The 16,711-nt window shown below is 35.5% G+C and overlaps 1 protein-coding gene across 5 annotated transcripts in view; it reads left to right on the forward strand.

The window, feature by feature from the left end:
- ATP2B1 (ATPase plasma membrane Ca2+ transporting 1) overlaps positions 1-16,711 on the forward strand; it is a 592,658-nt gene that overhangs the window by 551,952 nt on the left and 23,995 nt on the right. For all 5 annotated transcript variants that reach the window (XM_079938566.1, XM_079938562.1, XM_079938563.1 and 2 more), the window contains 6 exons: positions 2,357-2,599; positions 4,067-4,308; positions 6,881-7,118; positions 12,277-12,456; positions 13,096-13,183; positions 13,790-13,896. In XM_079938566.1, the coding sequence (XP_079794692.1) occupies positions 2,357-2,599; positions 4,067-4,308; positions 6,881-7,118; positions 12,277-12,456; positions 13,096-13,183; positions 13,790-13,896 (1,098 nt within the window). The remainder of the gene's footprint in view (positions 1-2,356; positions 2,600-4,066; positions 4,309-6,880; positions 7,119-12,276; positions 12,457-13,095; positions 13,184-13,789; positions 13,897-16,711) is intronic.

The raw sequence follows: 16,711 nt of genomic DNA on the forward strand, positions 1-16,711 counted from the left end.
TGTACAACTGGTTGCTCTTTTCTTTTGGGCTCTGGAACTAGGGGATTTCCATAAATTTACACTGTTTTCTTTAGCGCTGTCATTGATTCCCTTCTCCTCCCCCCCAGTTGAAGATCTCTGCATCGAGACCTATACATTCCTGGGATGGCAGACTTGACACAAAGCTAAGCATAACTCTGCTGGGGAAGGTTCTAGATTAAATTTCCTCATATGATAGTTATGTTGTCCTGTCCCCTCCTGTTTCTAATCTATAACATTGAAGTAAGCATGTTTGTCATTTGCCTGTGGTACAAGAGCAGAGAGGTTTACTTGAATCCAACCGTCTAAGGCCTCCTTGTTTCTACACTTGGACCCTCCTGACCCCACGGTCCTGCCTTCACATGGTAGACTCATGTTTCTAAAAAATAATTCAGATCATCTTGTTTCCTTTTGTAAAACCCTCCAGTGGCTTCTTGTCAGAATGAAATCCAAGGCTTCTTGCTATGGCCTGCAGGGCCCTGCTCCATCTGGCCTTTGCTTTCCTCTAGTGTTCATCTCCCACCTCTCTCTCCCCCTCTGGTCCAGCCTCACCAGCCTTCCTGCTGTTTCTCAAATACCCCAACCCTGTTCTCACTTCAGGACCCATGTGTTCCTTCCTTTGAATCATCAGCTGTCTAACTTTACTCAGGTCTCTTCACATGTCACCTTTTCTGACCACTCCATTTACAGTAGCTAACTCCTTGTTCTTGGTAGAATGCCGAAAAAATGAGCTTCAGTGGCTCTGCTAGCTGCTGGTTACCTAAAGGAATATTCTGTTTGAAGATTATTAATCTACTTTTTAATCAATTTTATATCTTATATGGAAAAGGTGGCTTCACATGTAGAATTATACCTGATGAAAGAATGCTGCTCTTATCCATTTTCTAATATTAATTAATATTTCTCCTTAAGTAGTATTGCTGACAGAGAGCAACACAAAGTAATTGGTCATAGTTTCTGCTCCAGCACTCTTATATTCAGTGTTCCCAAGAATTTTCAACAGATGTGTCATGATAAGAATATTTTTCGCTTACTGTTCGAGTTTATTTTCAGGCATTTCACATCTTTTATTTCAAAAGTAAAATGGTAAATGTGTCAAAGTAGTAATGAAATACAGTGTAATCATCTATTTGATGTTTTAAAATAATTAGAAATAATTGGGGTAAATATAAGTTTTAGACACATGGGTAAAATCAGTCATTTTATCAATACAGTCGTTAGTTCACTTTGAATAGTCATTAATGATATTAATTTTTCAATTGATCAAAAAGATATAGGCAGGATTGATTTGCAGTCCTTTCATAGAAAATAAATAAGAGCATTTTTCTTTAAGTTTTTATTAAATGTTTATTTTAGCCCAAATGTTATCAGTCACATTTCTTTTCATTGAGGTGTGGTCCTTACGGCTCCTCTGTTAGTGTTTGGCAAAACTGAACACATTTTCTTTACTGCCGAACTTCCTTATTTTAATGTTCAGTATTAATGTAAATCACAGTAATCTTCCTTCCCCATATTTATTTCTTCAAGGAATCAGTTTCTTGCAGTATCTTGCATATTAATAGTCACAGAACATACTTTGTAAAATAACTCTTTACAGGTTTTAACCCATTCCAGGTATGTTTTAAGAATGAGTTATCAAGCATTTTAACCTGAATGCTTTTTGGAGCTACAGTGAAACTCTTGGTTTTTTTAGAAACTATCTTTTTCTTGTAAATAAGAGGAAGGGGTGATCCTGAGGATGAGAAGACCAAGTGTACCAACATATGGAAAAGATAAAAATGATCCTTTCTGGTTTTGTTATGTTACCTCAGTCTATCAGAGTCAAAAGGAAAAAAAAAAAGTCAGGCAGCTACATGACCACAAACTCTATATTTAACTGATAAGCTACTTTTTTCTTGGTGACTGATACTAGAATGTTTTGTTTTCCACTTAATAAGGAGACTTAATCCTTACGTGTTATATACTCTTACATGGCTGTAAGTACCTCTGTACTTAGAGTACAAATTATTATAGCTCTTGTAATTTGAGGACACTTCACAGAAGTGTTGGAGGCATATAGTCAACATGATTTGCATTGGGTGCAGGTATCTGTATTCATTTACTAGATTATGTTATGTAGTGGGGAAATGATTGAAACCATGGAAAGCTGGTACTCTTTAGCTTATTTGAATAGGTGAAATATACTAAATTCTTCCAGTATTAAATCGGTGCTTTATACTGTGTATCCATGTAAAGTTGGGAGTTTTAGTTCTGATTTTAAAGCAGTTTATAATCATTTTAATATAATGAGGTCATTGGTTTTATATGTAGCTTAACTACTTTTTTTTGGTCACTGTAGAAAATGATGAAAGATAATAATTTAGTGAGGCATCTGGATGCTTGTGAAACCATGGGAAATGCTACAGCTATTTGTTCAGATAAAACAGGAACATTGACAATGAACAGAATGACAGTTGTTCAAGCTTACATAAATGAAAAGCATTATAAAAAGATTCCTGAACCAGAAGCTATTCCACCAAATATTTTGTCCTACCTTGTAACAGGACTTTCTGTGAATTGTGCTTATACATCAAAAATATTGGTAAGCTTTCTTTAATAATATTTTATTAATTATTTTAATAATAAATTAATATAATTAATTTGTATATGAAAATTTATATATGAAAATTAATTTTTCAATTTGTGATGATTTGACTGTATGTAGCTTTTAAGCTCTATCATTACTATTTATAAATTGAAGAGGTGAATTGTGTTGTTTTTAAAAGGCATATATCCATATACTGTATTTAATTTTTCTTTTGATACAATTTGTGTTACTAGTAAGATCTGTTGATCAACATATACATTCTGTTTATTTGTATTTTTCTTCTCCTGTATTTTGAATTTCCTGCGTTTAGAAACTCTTGAGCCTAACAACCAGAATAAGTCCTTAATTTTAAATTTTTACTTTGCTCATTTTGTGAAAGACTAGTCTATCTTACTATAGAAAGTTAACTCAATTTACTAGAGAAGATTTTGAAACTAGATTTCAACTTAAAACAATATGTTTTACATATGCTTGCTATATGCTCTGTTTGGTTTCTCAGTAGATCCTACCTATAAGGTGATCCTTAAACCTTTTGGGACTAACTGAATAAAGTAATTCTAGACTTGTACTACCTTAGAATAAAATATTTTTAACTTTGCAAGTTTTAAAAGTCTTATTTATAACATAAAGCATGAAATTGTTTGGCTGATACGTGTTCTAGTGATTTGTGGGTGAAGACCATAAACAAAATTAGTATTTCGTGAATTGGATTATTGGACTGGAAAGTTATGAGATCTTGATTCTAGATCTAGCTTTGCCTTAGCTGAAAGTCTGAGCTTTACTTTCTTCAATTGTTTTTTTTTAACATCTCTGTTGGAGTATAATTGCTTTACAGTGGTGTGTTAGTTTCTTCTTTCTTCAATTGTTAAGTAAAGATGGTTACATCTGCCCTTAATACTGTTGTGATGATTACATAAGAAGGTATTTGTGAAGACACTATGAAGGAAATAAAGTTTTTATATATATTTAAGTCAACAGTGCTTCATTTTAATGCTTATACTTTTAAGCCATAAAAATCGGTAAAGTAGATTTAATTTTGAATTATTTAATGTAAACATTCAGTGAAAACAAGAGAAAAGGAAAGGAATTAAAATTTCTTAAGTCCCATATGTGTCAGGAACCAACTTTAAAAGTTACATTTCTTGTTTAATTCTTGGGTCATAAGAGCTCCTATTTTCCAGATGCTGAAGCCAAGGACCACAGCAGTTGGGTAATTTGCCAAAAGTTCACATAGCTAGTAACTTGCAGGGCTGAGATTGGAATCCATGTCATCTTTGCTCCAGAGCTTCTTTCTACCTTACTTTTTCTATGTCCCTCTTTGAAATGCTAAAACTAATAGAAGTTTTCTATATAATTTCTGTATAATTTTGTTTTAGAATGTCTCGTTCTGTTTTACATTATAAATTAAACTATCGTAGAGAAACAAGATGATACTAGCTTCTAAACCTTTTTTTCTTATAGCCACCAGAGAAAGAGGGTGGATTACCGCGTCATGTTGGTAATAAAACTGAATGTGCCTTGTTGGGACTTCTTTTGGATTTAAAACGGGATTATCAGGATGTTAGAAATGAAATACCAGAAGAAGCACTGTACAAAGTCTACACCTTCAATTCTGTTAGAAAGTCCATGAGTACTGTCCTGAAAAATTCAGATGGAAGTTATCGAATATTCAGCAAGGGTGCATCTGAGATAATTCTGAAAAAGTAAGAGTAAAATGCTTAGATGAATAATTGCTAACTATAGTTGCTTTATGAAATATCTACTATGTTAATATTGTTGCTATTTTCTTTTTGTGAATATCAGGCATTTGCTAGGACCTTGGAGTTTTTTTAGTATATTTTAATGGTATTGCTCTTTTGCCCAGGGTATTCTGTCATTTTCATACTCCAGCTTCTTTTATTTCTTAGTATTTTGCTACAGGGAAAATAAGCCCATTACATTCAATCTGGTAGGTTTAATGAAGTGAACATTGATATTTGTTCTTAAACGTGTTGACTCCATTGTTATGTAGGATCATGAAAAATAAAAGCCTTCTGGGAAGAAAAACTGCAGTTTATGTCTTCAACACTGCATTGTAGATAGTGATGAATGAATTATATATTAGTTTTTAGAACAGCAAAGCATTAAAACTAGATCTTGAGAATCCTTTTATATCAGAGTGAGGTTTTATCATATTTATGCTGCTGCAGCGTCGTATTTAAATATCTGCTGTCATTTTGAGTGGTAATCTTTTCTTTTGTACTGTCCTTATACACACCAGTCGCCTCAATTTTGACATCACATGTTTATGTATAATTTCCCTAATGCTTATTTTTTATTACAGGTGTTGAAATTATTTTGATTTTTTTTTTTTAATTCCAGTAGAGAAGCAGAAATCTTTTTTTTTAATTAAGAGCATTTTTGGAAAATTAGAACTCACTTGAAATTGCAATATTTAAAATATTTCCAATTTTAATTAGCTTATATGTGGATTATAATCCAGTGTTATCTTAATGAACACTTGTCAGATCATAATCTAACAGATTTAAGAGAAAATACATGAAAATGCAGAATATGACAGATGTACACAAAGTTTTAAGACGAGAGGTCATACTATGAAGGGTGTAGCATTTAAGATAGGTTTCGGTATGAAGTAAGATCAAGTTGAAGGAAGCCACATTGGAGGGAAGGAAGTGGGAATATGCAGACCATATTGGGGGAATAGCTAATAGTCATACAGTGCAGCTGAGTGGTGATGGGCTTTTGTGGCACACAGGACATCTTTCTTCCCTTTACATATGCTTGGTTATCTGATTTCTGTGAAATGTTAGAAATCTTGCATCATGGCTTGCTGGGAAGCAGGTAGATGGTATGGGGGAGATTTTTCAATCAAAACCAAATCAGGCTTTGGCTCTTCTGCAACTAAGTAGTTTTGGGATGCTGGGAAGATTCTTCCTTTGGCTTCCATTTTCCTTCACTGAAAAAGAGGATGATGACCACCAATTCTAAGACACTGAGATAAAATAATGCCTGTAAAACATCCAACATGGAGTATATTAAGTATACAATAACACTTTCCACTCTTTTTGTTGTGGAGTCTCTTAAATGTTAGCCTGAGTAGTTAAAACAGTTAAGTAGGCCAGATAATGCAGCTGAAGAATTTTTTTCACCAGGTAGCAGAATGAGCATAGCTGTGGGACTGAGGATAATTCTTGCATCAGGGAATAAGGTGGGTTGGAGGGTTGGAGGGAAGGATGGACTGGAGACCAATATCATTTAAAAGCCTAGTACAGTAGCTCTGGCTTGAAGTAAGAGCCAGAAGAAGGCAGTAGAGTAGCAGGGGGAATAGAAAGGAGAGGAAACATTCGGAAGACTGGTCAGAGGACAAATACATAGGACTTAGGAGCTAATACTATATAGGTGATGAGGAGAGAGGAAGTATTCAGGTGAGAGTTTAAACTTAAACATTGAAATTATTGGGAGTAATGTTGATGTCTGTTCAATGGGCAGTGAGGAGACAGCCTTTAGTCTTGTATGCAGTAAATTTAAGGTACGGTACAACATCTGAGTAGACTGTCAGAGTGGAAAGCTTTGGAAAACGATCAAAACAGAAGATGGGAATTTGGGAATCACCTGCCTAGAAGCAGGAGGCAGTGGCATCACCAAGGGAGAGGAACATAAAGAGGCAATGTGAAAAAATAAACTTTAAATAGGGAAGTATACAGTGTAACTTTTATTTACTACACAGTTAAAGAGTGGTAGTTAGTTTCACTGAAACTAAAACTATTTTGGCTTTATCTCTCTAATTCTAATAGAGTGCTTATTTTAACAGTAAGTTATTTTTTTTCTTTCATGGTTAAAGCAATATAGGTGATGAAACAGCATCTCAGGTAAGGGTTGTTTGAACGTGGCTTTTTACTTTAAAAGAAGGAAGTATCTGGAAATTTTGTGTTAATTAATGTCTAATTCTGCACCAGAATGGACAGGCATATAGTTTATTCTTCTCTGCCACTAGGGTTTTTTGTGAAAATTTAGAAGCCCTGCATTTCCAAAAGAGAAGTGTCTAAAGTAACTTGAATGGAGAATGGTCAAGTGAGAACCATAAAAAGAGAACTGTATTTTGTAAAGGGGAGGGTGAAAAGTGAATATGATTTAAGTCTGTAAAAACACAACATATGTAATTCTCTGAATTCCAGATAATCAGATTCCATGATTCTAGCCCTTCCAGTTCACTTAAATGGCATTAACCATTATTTTTGTTAATTATTGATGTTTGGATTCAACGTTTCCTTATAGGTGTTTCAAAATCTTGAGTGCTAATGGTGAGGCAAAAGTATTCAGACCAAGGGACCGTGATGATATTGTAAAAACTGTGATTGAACCGATGGCATCAGAAGGCTTGAGAACCATATGTCTTGCATTCAGAGATTTCCCAGCAGGAGAACCAGAACCAGAATGGGATAATGAAAATGATATTGTCACCGGCCTTACATGCATTGCTGTTGTGGGGATTGAAGATCCTGTGAGACCTGAGGTGGTGAAACATTCTGTGTTCTGCATGTGCAGAAGGCACTAACTGTAACCAGTTTTCTAGTAAACTTCTTAGTGTTTGTGATTTTATTTCTCTCCTATGTGAATCCAAGATAAGTGAAATAATAGTGCTTGTGATGCATGTGCTACCTGTTTATGGTTTTTAATTAGATAACTTCTCTTTGGGATCCTGTATGTTTATAGCATAACCAGTGCCTTGAACTGGGTAGGTTTTTTCAATTGATATTTATATTAAATTACATAGTAAATGCCATTAAGTTATTTGTTTTCATGGTCTGTAGTCCAGCACTGTCCAATAGGGCTTTCTGCAACCATAGAATTGTTCCGTGTTGTTCCATATCATAGCTACTAGCCACATGTGACTACTGAGATTTTAAGGTGCAGCTAGTGCAACTGAAAAACTGAATTAAAAAATATTTTTTTTCAATTTATATTTAAACATCTTGCTACCATACTGGACAGTCTGCAGCTCTAGACTTTGCTTTTCTTCTTTAAATCTTTTTTTTTTTTTTTAAGTTTATTGAGCAACTGCTGTGTACCAGCAGCTATGCTAAGATACTGGAGACATAAAGATTTTTGAGATCTGGTTCCTGGCCTCAAAGAAGTCACTGTCCTGGGCAGGGATGGACAAACACATAATTATAACCAGGATGTTAGTACATAGTTAGATACATATGCAGAGCATGTTATATGAGCACAGAACATGAGCCCCCAACCTTCTAAAGTAATTATATCTTTTTATTGCATTCTTACTGTGTGCCACATATTATGCCAAGTGCTTTACATGTATTATTTCATTTAATAGTCACCTCTGAGTTATAAGTATTATTACTTATTTGAAAGTTGAAAAAAAATTGAGATGTATAGAGGTTAGCTCTAGACATTAGAGCTAGTGTGTTCAAACCCAGCTCTGTATAAAATACATGTGATTAAAAGACCACACTGTGTTATGTTAACCATGAGAGGGGTCAAGTAAGACTTCCTAGAGGTTAATTACCTGATTTGAGTCTCAAAGGTTGAAGAGGTATTGGCTAGACCAAGAGAGAGAGTGAGCGGTAAGCACCTTGCGAGCAAAGAAGCAACATGAATAAAAGCACAAAGGCAAAAATAGCTTTTGTTCAGTGGCTATCATCAACTAATTGATTCAACATCCAGTGTGTAGTGCCAGGCACTCTTCTAGGAACTGGAAATACTGCACTAAACAAAATAATTATGAAACTTATACTCTAGAGAGGTAACACAACAGATAAACATTTAAAGTGATAAGTACATAGGCAGTATGCCAAGTGAAGACACATCCTGTGAGGAATAAGACTTGGTCCCTGCCCTCATAGGCCTTATATTCTAATTGGCGTGGGGTAGCAGGGGAGCATCAGATATGACTATTACAAGTGTGATAAGGGCTATAAAGGATATGCACAGGGTGGTAAAATAAAGATAACAGAGACCACATTAAGGATCTCTGAAGATATAACATTTGAGTTGAGTTCTGATGGCTAAAAGTGAGCCAGCCATGTAAATAGCTGCAAGAACAGTATTCCAGAAAAATGGCACAAAAAATACAGGATCCTTGAGGTGAGAAAGTATTTAGATTTTCAGAGGTGGAAAGGAGGCCAGCGTGGCTGTAAGTTTGGACAAGAAGAAGCAGACGAGATTATCTTTGGCCTAACTAGGCAATAAGGGCTCTGAATTTTATTCTGAAATTCACTGGGAAGTCGTTGAAGAAATTCAGGCTGGGAAGTGACATGATTCATGTTGTTAAAATAGTATTTGGGGTACTATGTAAGAAATGAATTAAAAAGAGGAGTAGAAGCAGGGAACCCAATGAGATTATTGCAGTGATCCCAGGCAAGAGATGACCATGGCTTAGAACTACAATTGTGGCAGGGAAGATGGAAAGAAAGGTATGATTTTAAAGTAAATAGAGGTAGAACCAATAGGAATGAATATGTTGGGTTTGGATATACTCCTTTTAACATTGTTGCGATCTCTGAAACGTCCAATTATATGTCAAGCAGGCACTTGAACCTAGAAGCCTGAAAGTGAAGTAGGCTGGAGAATTCACATATGAAGCTAAAGGAGATCTCTTGAGGAAAGTGTGTAGCTAGAGCAGTAAGCATAGGACTGAGATATCTCTACAATTAGATCTTTTCTGGAGGAGTGGGGAATTAGTCTCCAACTTGCATAACTGAGTGGCTGGTAGATGGTATTACCAATGTAATAAGAGAGTCAGATGAAGCTGCCTATTTAGAGATCAAGTTTGGGATTCTGGAGTTTCAAATGCTTATGAAACGTCCAGGTGGATCATGTTTGCCAACCTTTGGTCAAAGGAAAACCATTCGAAGTTTTATACATTGATTTATGGCTTAAATCTTATCTAAATATAATACTAAATCAGGATGTTTTCAACTTTTGTCCTTTGGAAAATGTATTGCTCATTTTGTGTTCTTAGCACTGAGGTTGATGGACAGTTTTATCTTTTTTAAAACATGTAAGTGGCAATTAATTTCTTCAGTATCACAAAATGAGATGCGTGCTTTCATACTAAAATGAGACAATCTAATAGGACCCAAGTGGGTCTTCTGGATTGTACAGTTCTGATGTAGAGAATCTTGATTAATTAGATATCTAGAATAAATCCAGCTTTATTGTATATGCATAGATAGTTAAACAAGATGCTTGGCTTCTCTTCAGTTTATCTGTAAAAGTGGAGGTAGTTTGTAAATTTTAAGTGGAAGTATTTGGTGGTTAGTGGACTATTAATAAATTTAGTTTACTTTCTTAAATATTATTTGCCACATAGCTTTAACCAAGACCAGTTTCTGCCTCTTAGTCATTGTTTCCTATTCCAAATGATCTCAGGGTACCACCCAGTGAGTGCTAAGATGGACAAATCTGGGTTACTTTCTATCTCAAATGAGAAGTGAGAAATACATTTATACAGCAGACCAGCGTTTTCAAAATCAAATATTGATTTTTTTAAACAATAGAGGGATGTATAATATGAAAGCACAGTTCTGTCTAGGTAGGCCATGAAAGCTCCCAGAGATGTTACATTTACACGGTTTACAATAGAAGTCACAAACAGCGTGTAGGCCAAAGTTAGCCTTCAATCAAGTTATCTGTGGACTGTGTGTGTGTGTGTGTGTGTGTGTGTGTGTGTGTGTGTGTGTGTGTGTGTGTGTGTGTTTAAAACATCAGGTTTGAGAGAGTACACACAAATCTGGGTTTCTGCTTTCTCTTGAAATGATAGATTCTGTCAACATTTCCACTGTGATAAAAAAAAAACAGACTAGAGCTGAGTGCTCTTCTATTAGGATTGTCTTGGATTTGTCACTTTCAGTGTTTTTTCCTCATTTCTGTTACCTGCACGGCCCTGTATTTGCATTTGCGACCTCTGTTCTAGTAGGACCGACATGGATTTTCTGGTTAGAGAAGAACAGGAAAGGATTTTCTAGGCAAAGAGAATTACAGAAGCAGAGGCACAAAAATAATATATTGATTATTCGTCTATCAAGCTGTGTATAGAAGAAAAAAATTTTAGATAAATCTAGGAAACTACTCTTTTTTTTAAAATTCTTTTGTGAAACACAACCATGATACTTAAAACTTACAACAATAATTCCTAAATATTCATTATTTTTAAAATTTCCTAAATTGTGTCACAAATGTTTATTCAAATCGGGATCCAAAATCCACACATTAAATTTATTGCCATGACTCTCAAGTCTCTTTTAATCTAAAGGATCTATAGGTTTCCTCCCTTTTCCATTCTTGCAATTTCTCTGTCAAAGAACAAATTGTTTTTTTCTTTTAATTAGCAAGTAAACTATTGTTTCTTTGGAAATTATTTGTAGAAGGACATGTGTCCTGGAGAGTATTCTGCATTCTATAATAGATTTTGCCAATTGCATTCCTTCTATTTCCTGTGAACTGGTAGTTAGATCGAGAGTAGGGTTTCCAGATAAAATACAGGACACCCAATTAAATTTGCATTTCACCTAAACAATGAATTTTTTTTTAAGCGTAAGGGTGCTCAATAGTGCAATATTTGGTCATGTTGTATTTTTTTAATTGAAGTATAGTCAATTTACAATATTTTGTTAGTTTCAGGTGTACAACAAAGTGATTCAGTTATACATATATTTTTCTTTTTTTTATTCTTTTCCATTATAGGTTATTACAAGATACTGAATATAGTTCCCTGTGCTATATAATAAATCCTTGTTTTTTATCTACTAGGGAGCTATTCTGGAGCTCAAGTGTGACACTCTGTTATACTGAGAACTTTGTGGTTTATAGTGTAACAGTTGAGGAATCATATATTTTTGAGAAACTGTATTAAAAAAAGAACTGTATTGTCGGGTATATCAGATGTTTTAAAGGGGAAATGAACATAAACACAGGGATGCCAATTAAAAAAAGCTATTGCAGTAGCTCAGGCAACAAACATCGGAGACCAGGTACAGGGAAGGTTTGAGGTAGAATCGCAGGACTCACTGGCCCTTAAGGATGTATAGGGTAAGGAGATTGAAGATATCAGATAATCTTCAGGTTTCTCTTAGTTAGAAAACATCGTTTCCCTTTTAGACACCCAAATTCTGATGTCTACTTTTCTGATGGAGCTAGGAATCCAGCTCTCACAATGAGCTGGGGAAAATATGTAGGTCTGAAAGTTATTAGCATGTACCTAGTAGTTGGAGGTTCCAGAATAGGTAAGATAACCCTTAAAAGATCAAGAATGGGGAAAAGCAAGTGAGCCTCCCTTAACCCCAAAGAACACCAACATTTTACTCTGGTGTGGTCTGGGCAGTAAAACCAGAATGGTGGAAAGCCAACCAGGAAAGAATTGCCTAATGGTTGCTAGGGGGAAAAGGCACTTTAAAAAGCCTTTGGCAAATAAATAATGTAAGCAACTTAAGTCAGATGATAACTGAAAGTGAAGCCTGAACTAGGACTGTGGCAGTGGAAGGGGAAAGAAGAGATTTTTGGGACTACTTCAAGAAATAATATCTTGAGGTGTAATTAAAGTTGTCATTTGTGGGACTATAAGGCAATGTATATTTGTTCGGTGGGATTTTTCCCCACCCTGGAAATACTAATTTTCTTTCATCATGTGAATTTTTTTCCACATTAACCAGGTGCCAGATGCAATAAAGAAATGTCAGAGGGCTGGAATTACTGTGAGGATGGTCACTGGTGACAATATTAATACTGCTCGGGCTATTGCTACCAAATGTGGTATTTTACATCCTGGGGAAGATTTCCTATGCCTAGAAGGTAAAGATTTCAACAGAAGAATACGAAATGAAAAAGGAGAGGTAAGCGTTTTTTATTGTTTAAGTTGATATGTTTTTAGTATATTAGGAATTTCATTGGACAGATACATCTTGAATATGCACTACATGTTAGGCATCGCACCTGGATCAGTGCAGCCCTCACCCCACGAAGCAAAACAGTAGCATTTTAGGAAATAAAGGGGACAAGTGATAAAGAAATTTGTCCTAAAGGGAGTGAGCGCTTCATTTTTTCAGTCTGGGCCCAAGAAGTACAATATGTGTAAGCGAGTAATGGGAGATGAGTTTGGAAAAGTTGCTATGGAACATATTTTAGGGGACCCCAAACCCTGCACTACTTAACGCTGAGGAGTTTCCATTTTCATAGGCAGTGGGGAGATGGTTAGAATTTGAGCTTGTAATGATATATATAACAGCGGTTCTGCATTAGAGTGACTAGAGAGCTTTTTAAAATGCTGATTACTAGGCCCCACCTCAGAGTGTCTTATAAGATAGGCCTTGGGTCTCGCTCGGCAATTTCTGTTTCTAACAAGTTCTCAGGAGTTGCTGATGCCGCTGGTCTGTCCACCACACTTTAAGAACCACTGATACAAATGCTAGGTCGCTAACTTGGAATTAGAAAACTAGGCTTGGGCACGTTTTAACTTTGACAAAAATTTATAGATTGAGCAAGAGCGGATAGACAAGATTTGGCCAAAGCTCCGAGTGCTTGCAAGGTCATCTCCTACTGACAAACATACACTGGTTAAAGGTGAGTAGATTTTACAATTACTCCGCAATTTCTTAATAGAGAAATGCGTTCTGCTTCCTAAAATAGTAATAGATGCTGAATATTAGATTGAATTGTGGATATCATCTTCTCCAATAAAATCTAAATACATTTCCTTTCGATACCTTAGGTGGATTGTGTTTATCTTCAGTGATTAAAACAGGATATAACTCCTAATACAACAATTTCTGGAGTTGTTCCTTGCCCAACATCTCAGCAGTTTCCATTTCTCTGTGTTTAATTATTTATTTTTAACTTTTTCTTTCTTTTTTTTTTTTTTTTTTTTTTGCGGTACGCGGGCCTCTCGCTGTTGTGGCCTCTCCCGTTGCGGAGCACAGGCTCCGGACGCGCAGGCTCAGCGGCCATGGCTCACGGGCCCAGCCGCTCCGCGGCATGTGGGATCTTCCCGGACCAGGGCACGAACCCGTGTCGCCTGCATCGGCAGGCAGACTCTCAACCACTGCGCCACCAGGAAGCCCCTATTTTTAACTTAGAGTCTGTAAAACTGGCTAGCTAGCATATTCTGCAGAATCACTTTATTAATTAAACAGATTGTTTTTACAGCATAAATACTTACTTTTATTTCAGGTATAATTGACAGCACTGTCTCAGAACAACGCCAGGTTGTAGCTGTAACTGGTGATGGTACAAATGATGGCCCAGCATTAAAGAAAGCTGATGTTGGATTTGCGATGGTAGGAACTTAACATAATTCAAATATTCAGATGTAATTTACTGGCTGGGTTTTGTTTGTTTGTTACTAAATTAATGTTGATTTTAGACACTGTCCCTCAAGAGTAGCTTGAGGGATAATATGTAAGCCTAAATTGGTTTATAAGTCTAATTAGTTTATATAATACCTTTATTTGATGCTGGAATATGACGTGACTTCTTTTGAACAGTTATAATAATATCATACATTTACCTTGTACTCTGTAAAATATATAAATGTCTGTCATCTCATCTAAACCTTACAGCAGTCCTCTTAAATAGGAGACAGGCTTAGAACAGTTATATGTATTTAAATTAAGAATATGATTAAGAATCTTCCACTCAACTGAAAATGTCTTAAGAGTAACTTTTAATAGTAATCATTTCATGTATAATAGATGTAATCTTTTTTTTTGTAATCTTTTTTGATTGAAAAAAAAGATCTGTACCCCACCGAAGTTCTCAATTTATATTTGATTATTAAAAGTGCTAGGAAATTTTAGCATTTCATTATTATTTTCTTTATACTGTAGCCATAATACTGATGAAGTGTTTACTGTAAGATAGGTATCATAAAATACATATGCTACATAAATGTTTAATAATTGAAATTAGATTGTTATATCTTGGAATCCAGTCCTTCTAATTTTTCAGTGATGGAATGAATCTTTGTACTTTCAGTGCCATAGAAAATTTAAGTATTTTATTTAATTTGATTTATTTCATTTTTGGAAAATACAGGTTCATAATCACAATTCTCAAATCCAAAAATCTGAAAACTGACATTTTTTTTCCTAAATTTACAGCAGAATCATTTGGTTGCAAAAAATATTCTGAATGATATGAGGATGTTATTTGTCCCACTTAATATGAACATTCATAGTCATTGTAGAGATATTAATGTGTTTTTATGGGATGGTAACCCTATCTGGGAGAATTTGTGATAGAAGGTATGTGCCACATTATCTTTCTAAAGCATGAGAGACTTTGAATTCTCAAACACAGTGTGTCCCCAAGTGTTTCAGAAAGGAGAATATTTATGTGTACCAATGTTTATTTGCATAATTTGTCCCCCTGGTATTTTGCTGCTAAAATAGGGGTTTAGCAGAACCACCACCATGGTAGATGCCTTTTAACAGGAGTGAGGGAGATGGAAGAAGGAAGTGATATGGGTAAAGTACCCTCAACCAATAGCTGTGAACCCAAAGATTCCCACCCTGCCCTATCCCAAACTTATTATGGTAAGCAGTGCATTGGTGTGAACTTCTGAAGAGCTGGGAGAAGAAGCTGAAGGATAAGGAATATTTAAGGGCTTTTCCTTTGGCTGTAAGCAAAACAGGATCATTCATTTTAGAAACACGGGATCACTCATTGCTGCTCTTGAGCATTTGGCAGGATTCTTACTTCTACTTTCATCTGGACAGCTGACCAGGAAGGTATTTATATACAATGCATTTTAATATTAAAAAAACAAAAACTTTCTTCCTAAAACTTAGGTGTTTAAGGCAGATACTAAGGCCTTTAAATAAATGCAGGTAAATATAGTAATTCAAACAAAAACACAGTACAGCAGCTGCTCTGTTTGATTTTTAAGCCTTGAAAGTTTTAGGTGCATTTTACCACTTTTTTTTTTTTTAAAGGTAGCATGTCAAAAATAATCTAAATTTATTTTAAATGCACAGAGAAAAACTAAGTGCATAGTGGTTTGGACTTGAAAGCACTCTTGCTCAAGCTTGAATTTACTTTGTATATTTGTTCAGTTCTTCAATTTCATATTTTAAAACTGAAAGACGAAATTATTTGTCTTGGGCTTTTATTAGATACCCACAAGAAATTGCTTTTGTGTGTGTGTGTGTGTGATGAAGTGTCTCTTTTTTTTTAATTTATTATTTACTTTATTTTATTTATTTTTGTCTGTGTTGGGTCTTCGTTGCTGTGCACGGGTTTCTCTAGTTGCAGCGAGCGGGGAGTTACTCTTTGATGTGGTGCGCGTGCTTCTCACTGCGGTGGCTTCTCTTGTTGCGGAGCACGGCCTCTAGGCGCGTGGGCTTCAATAGTTGTGGCTCACAAGCTCAGTAGTGGCTCGCGGGCTCTAGAGCACAGGCTCAGTAGTTGTGGCGCACGGGCTTAGTTACTCTGCAGCATGTGGGATCGTCCCAGACCAGGGCTCGAACCCGTGTCCCCTGCATTGGCAGGCGGATTCTTAACCACTGCGCCACTAGAGAAGCCCGAGAAATTGCTATTGATTAGTTCTTTTTAAACCTGTCTCTTACTTTTCAGGCAGAAATAGCATTTTAAAACACTGTATTCTCTGTCTCTCTCTTTATATATATAGGTGTGTGTATGTATGTCTACACACATACACACTTACATTTAGTAAATTCAACATTAAGATAAAATGTACAATAAATTAAAGGGACTCTAATGTGAGTACATTGCAAAGAGGCCTGGCATTTTCCCCTGTTTAGCCACTCCTTTCAGAATTCCTTTAGATAGCAAGCTTCCATGCTGTGTTTAAAATATGATTACATTATTTTTTAAATTATATTGCATTATTCTTACCAAATTTAGTTAACCACACATGTACAGATATTCTGTCATCATAGACTGAATGCCATGATGTATTTCTGTAACCAAATATGCATCTGTGGTAGTAAAATCTTCGCTAAGGTTATTAAAATATCTTCATTTAATTTAAAGTGTTTTTAGACTTTGGGTTAATAATAATTTGTTTCTCCTTCAAACCTTAAGAAGCTGTTTTCAATATTCTGGTCCAGAAACATTACAGGTGAGTAGTTG

Source organism: Stenella coeruleoalba (genome assembly GCF_951394435.1).
Source record: "Stenella coeruleoalba genome assembly, chromosome: 11".
NCBI classification, from domain to species: Eukaryota; Metazoa; Chordata; class Mammalia; order Artiodactyla; family Delphinidae; genus Stenella; species Stenella coeruleoalba.